This window comes from Pristis pectinata, chromosome 2, assembly GCF_009764475.1.
Source record: "Pristis pectinata isolate sPriPec2 chromosome 2, sPriPec2.1.pri, whole genome shotgun sequence".
Lineage (NCBI taxonomy): Eukaryota > Metazoa > Chordata > Chondrichthyes > Rhinopristiformes > Pristidae > Pristis > Pristis pectinata.
In genome coordinates, this window is record NC_067406.1 from 54,606,131 (window position 1) to 54,612,130 (window position 6,000).

At 36.6% G+C, this 6,000-nt stretch overlaps 1 protein-coding gene across 2 annotated transcripts in view; it reads left to right on the forward strand.

The window, feature by feature from the left end:
- The window catches only part of rgs7bpa (regulator of G protein signaling 7 binding protein a), a 48,280-nt gene extending 42,512 nt beyond the window's left edge, over window positions 1–5,768 (forward strand). For both annotated transcript variants that reach the window (XM_052043413.1, XM_052043423.1), the window contains exons 6-7: window positions 2,521–2,645; window positions 3,689–5,768. In XM_052043413.1, coding sequence (XP_051899373.1) covers window positions 2,521–2,612 — 92 coding nt within the window. In that variant the 3' untranslated portion in view covers window positions 2,613–2,645; window positions 3,689–5,768. The remainder of the gene's footprint in view (window positions 1–2,520; window positions 2,646–3,688) is intronic.
- Window positions 5,769–6,000: the final 232 nt, after the last annotated feature.

Here is a 6,000-nt window from a genome sequence, read left to right on the forward strand (position 1 = left end):
AACTCCTCCACCACTGGCAACTTTACCTCCAGCTATCAAGGCTCTGAGGTCCAGATGACCTCCCTCCCAAATCCCCAACTTCACCCCAAACCACCAATAATTCTCTATGGTTCTGTCTTATTTATCATCTCTGTTAAAATTCTCCTCAATGTCTACCTCTTTGATCAAACTTTTAATAATCGGCCTCAATATCTTGTAATATGACTCGATATCAAATTTGTTTCATAATACCTCATGAAACACCTTGGAATATGTTTCTGTGTTAAAGGAGGTACTGTATATCAATGCTGTTGGCATTGATTTTGTTTTCAAGAGCTTCTTAGTTTCTGTGCTTTGTATCAATTGGGATGCTTCAAATGTCTTCATAAATGATGGATGAAACCACTTCCACAGTTTAAAACCTTTACTCCCTCACCATGGCTGCAGCAAAAATCATTTACAAGTCGTAGTTACGTAGTGTGCCAAGGCTTTCTTGGTAGCACCTCAGAAGCCTTTGAACCTCACTCACTAGAAAGATACCTCTATTTATTTCCATTTTGGCCATGTTGTCCCTATTCTGAAACCCTGATTCATGCTGTCATCAGTTCTAAATTATTCAAGTTGATTGTTTGCCAGGCTTCTGTTTTCATCATGAAACTCCATACCATTTACCAACAATGTTTCCCCATCATCCAGTGCTTCAACTTTAATACCTGTATTTAAATTCCTTTTTGCATTTTGCTGCTGTATCAATCCCTATCCCCAATGGTGCTTCAATCACAACATTCAAAATTTTGTGCACTTCTCCCTCCCATCATGGCAACAATGGAAACTGAGCCTTCCAGAAAACCCTCATTAAATCTCTCTACCACATTAACTCTCTGGATCTAAATACATCCTTAGAACTCATTCTCTGATAAAGCTTTGATTAGGCTTCTAACTTTTACTTCCCTGTCTTACCATCACCTTCATGTACACATGTACGTATATGAGGCATCAGCAGGCAACTTTCCCTTAAGATGCCATATACTGTAAATGCATGCCATAGTTGTTGCAATATTTCAGTATTTTTTTGTCTGTGTTATGGTGGGATAATTCCATTCATATTTTTCCAATGACTCTAATTACAGATGTTTTGAAATAAAGCAAAGGATTTTCCAGGCAACTGGCTCTAGATTAATAAGCATTAGTTGTAATATCTCCTTATTACTACCCTCTGGCGATTGGTGTTTTGGGCCTGTCTCTTTACTAGATTATTTCATCCACCTCCAAAACATTATCTTCTTCTCATTGGCTCATTCTTTGTTACTACACTAGTTCCTAATTCTTTCTCTCCACTGGATACTTGCATAATGGTTTGATTTATTTGTCATGTGCCAGCAACAAAAGAAACACACCGAGTCATGTATAAGTGTTAAAAACTATTTTATTAATAACTACTTATGATAATAAGAAAAATAAAAGTAAAAATGTTAGAATGTTAGAAGTAAAAATGTTAAATCTTAAACATTAACCCCAAAAACTAAACTCGAAGTGTGTGTGTGGCAAATTCCCAAACTCCAAGTCCAGGAATAGTTCTCAAAGTTCAGTTCAGCAAGTCGTAAGGTGAAATGTGAGCAAAGGCTTCTGCAAAACCACTGTTGACTGAAAATAAGATGTAGAGAGAAAATAGAGAGTAATTACGAAATCCAAATGTTCCACGATGGAACCCATACGACACCTCAGTGTCTACTCAGCAGTGACTACTCCACCGCTTTGTTCCGAAGCATCTGCCACCCCAAAAGTCACTCAAATCATGGCTGTCCACACAAATACCTGTTTCCCACTACAGGTTAATGACAAAGTGGACTCCACTGCTTTGTTCCAAAAATCCATACGTGGATTGTAGTGACAGGCACAGTTATTGTTTTTCATCCATCGATAGAGACTAGCAGGCTGGTGTGTGTCTCTCTCTCCCTCTCTCTTCTCCCCTGACTGATTCCGACTGTTTACTCCAAAAACATCATTACGTTCTTATCTTCTGTTGTCATCATCACACCACACACACACACACACACACACACACACACACACACACACACACACACACACACACACACACACACACACACACACACACACTACTGTGCTCTATCTTAAAGAGACATTCACCAATAGTAACCTAGTCCGTACTGTACTGTGTTTGTCCTGATTGTTATCCTATTGACTTTGGTTCAACCAACAACCTCTAAATAAATACATAAAGCTCAATAAAGGTGAAATGCTCTCCTGATCTTACTTCTCTTCAGCTAAGAAGCACAAAGTGGCTCGAATCTAGCATGGCTGACATATGCATTTCTGATCTGGATGGTAAATAATTTTCCATTGTTAGGTTGGATTCATCAACAACTATACAAACCTGTTTACAAATGTACAATCTTAGATACACTGAACTGATTACTGATATAGAATCTATTTTTTTATTGAGTTATAATCAGTATTTATGTCTGAGGATAAAATTAAAAACTGGATTTAAACTTGAGTTACATATTTCCTGTACAGATGATAGCAGTCTCCTCAATCTGACTCCATATCCACTAGTGAGAAGGAGGAAACGAAGATTCTTTGGACTTTGCTGCCTTGTGTCAAGCTAGGATACTGAAAGGAACTGAAAGAAAAAATTAAATGTTAGTATTAATTCTTCGGAATAAATGCTTCTGTTGAGAAGATATCTCCCCCTTGCTTTCTCCTACTGTTTATTGTAAATATCAGCTTTATTTTTGCTGTACAGGATGGTCATTTTTTGAATTTTTATTCTTCTCTGAAGTTTTTTTGTTGAAAATTATTACAAATATTCACGAATTCCCCAGCAGTGGTTTGCCTGGATATATATCGTAAATTTGATTTTCATAAACTGAACTTTCAAAAGATTATTTCCTGTGAATAATAAAGAAATATACATGTTTTTTGTAGCTTGATGAGGATATGTGAGTAGATTGTGTAAAGCTCATAGCCTAATTTAAATAAATATTTCCTTAACGCTGCCCTGAAATAAAGAGTCCCTAGGCTAAATTTGCAAAAAAAGGAAAATGTGTTTAAATGTAGTAATAAATAGATTGTTTACCCAAGCCGTATCTCCTAATTAATTCCTTACTTCTTCAGTCTTCCAGACAATTAGTGCAATAGATCCCCTATAATTCACAGAAATGGAAGCAACCCATCTGTGGATGTGACATTTGGCAGATATTTGATGGACCCCAAAGTTGAACAATATGCAGGATGAATTAAACATAGCTGTGCATTAGAAATTCAGATGGCAGATATAATTCAGTCTGAAAAAAATGTGTAGTATTTCACACAGGGACAAAGATTTCAAGAATAAACATTTTACCAATTCTTTTAAAAAAATGAAAAATCAGAATGCTGGGGGTGGGGGTAAAACAATGCTCAATACTTAAGATCTGTACTAAAACGTATGAATCAATATAATGAAATAATACTGCCATATTATAAATTATTTGTGCAGTTACAGTACAAAAAAGATATTGCACATAATTTAAAGAAACAGAAGCTGGCAACTTGGGTGAATGAGAGTTTGGATTATCATGAACAAATTGCACGTGTTCAGTTTTAAAAATGGAAGGATAAGAGATAATTTACATGATTACCAATTGTAATTCCACTATAGTTATGCAAAGCAAAACTATTTCACCTTTTTGTTAAAATATAGAATCAGAGACTCTACTGAAGAGAGGTGCATTCAGAACTAATCTTTGGAAGCAGAGTGGTCTGTCTGGGAGACAGGCTTCCTGGAAGTACAGTGGAAGCAATTGGTATTAATTCATTCAAATGTAATTAAGAATGATTTCTTTCTGAAAACACTTTGGGATATGCCATTCGAGTAGTCTGAGATGCAACATTTGGTAAGTGCAGAATGCTTGGGAGGGAAAGGTGATTTTGGACCAATGATGCCAAACCTTTCAACCACTGAGGTTTTGTTCACTTTATATTTGGATCTGCTATAAACAAATGGTTAGAGCTTGATAGCTGTGGTTAGTCAACACTCCCATTATCATTGTAGCATGTGACTATCAAGGTGGTAGGAGGAAACCTGAAAGAGCTTCTGTTTGTTTTTGTCTGACATTATTTGTATTTCAATTTGAAAACTCAGAATTCTTGGAACATAGAACAGTACAGCAAAGGAACAGGCCCTTCGGCCCACCGTGTCTGTGCCAACCATGATGTCTATCTAACTGATCCCATGCACTAGCACATGGTTTGTTTCCCTCCATTCCCTGTCTGTTCATATGTCATTCTAAATGCCTCTTAAACATTATTATTGTATCTTTTTCCACCACCTGTCGTGGCAGCATGTTCCAGGCACCTACCACTCTCTGTGTAAAAACAAAACTTGCACATCCCCTTTAAATCCCTCCCCCCCCCACCTCAACTTAAACCTATTCCCTCTAGTATTTGACATATCCATTGTGGGGGCAAAATGACTCTGACTATCTATGCCCCTCATAACTTTATATACTTCCTGCAGGTCCCCCCTCAGCCTCCGATGCTCCAGAGAAGACAATCCAAGTTTATCCAATAATATCCTTATAGTTAATACTCTCTAATCCAGGCAACATCCTGGTCAACCTCTTCTGAGCCTCTCCAAAGCCTCCACATCCTTCCTGCGATATGGCAACCAGAACACTCTACTCCAAATGTGGCCTAAGTAAAGATTTATACAGCTGCAACATGACTTCCCAACTAGTATCCTCAATGCATTGTTATTAATATGTATAGTAGAAGATACTTTAGGCATAGAATGAAGAAGCAAGCAATACTAATATAAATCAAATTCAGCTGGCAGTTTCCAACTTTGCCACCTGAGTGCTGAACTGGTGATGGAGATCTCCCTGTCACTTGAACAAAAGTCAGTCAGGTTCACGAGGTCATTCCCCAGAGGCTGAAGCTGAAAGTGATCACCTTAATCTGTCTTGAGACAAGAAGTCAATCTTTACCAGCAAAGAGGGACTCATTTGAAAATACTTTGTGCTATCTGGTGCAAGATGTTTCTCAAAGAAATCTAGCAACTAACCTGCAAAATTGCTATTTGGAGTGCAAAAGACTGACATTCCCCTATGCTCAATCTTATAATTTTTGACAATAGTTCAACAAAACTGCAGGAAATACTCAGCAAGTCAGGCAGCAACTTTGAAGTTAGAAACAAAGCCAATATTGCAAATCCTATTACAGATAATATTTTATTTTCCTTTCATATCAAATAATTTTATTGCACATGTACATATATTAAACAAAGGCTTAATTTTCAGCAATGTAATAGACGTCACTCCCAGCACTATAAATTCAGCCTTCAGTATCATGCTGTGTGTTTGTTTAATTTTGTTTAAATGAAAAGAATGACTCAATCTAATGTGCAATATATCAAAATATAAAGTGTATCTATAACTATGTATACAATTACCTTGTAGCAATTATGACATTTTGTTAATAATAGAAAATAAAAGCATGATATCTACATATTAAGAATTGTGTAATGTTTGATGTTCTTAGATATGCCAGAGATAATTCTGACTGTTTAATGCAAACACATTTTACATTAATTAAATAATTATTATGTTAAATCTTAGTGTTGACGTTCTTTTGATGAGTATTGTTACTGATGAAATTGGATCTTTTGCATCGCTGAAAGTATGTGCATACTTCCGAAAGAAGACAGCATTGGCAAACCAGAGGGAGCTTGCTTCTAACAGAAGATGAGCAGAGAAATAGAGGCATTAAAAACATGAAACACATATTTATCCCAGCCAGTCCATGGTAGCATTTATTTTGTCTGCCAATAAACAATTCTAATCACATTTATCTGTGTCCCGGTGTTCTTTCATCCTTTTATCTGTGACAAGCACCAACAGATCATTTCTCTCACAATCACCAACATCTTAGATAGTACCAATTACATCAAAGTTAATTGCATCTTTAGTAGGCCAGAAATCATTTACCACCGATCAACTTGATAAGGACGGAGAC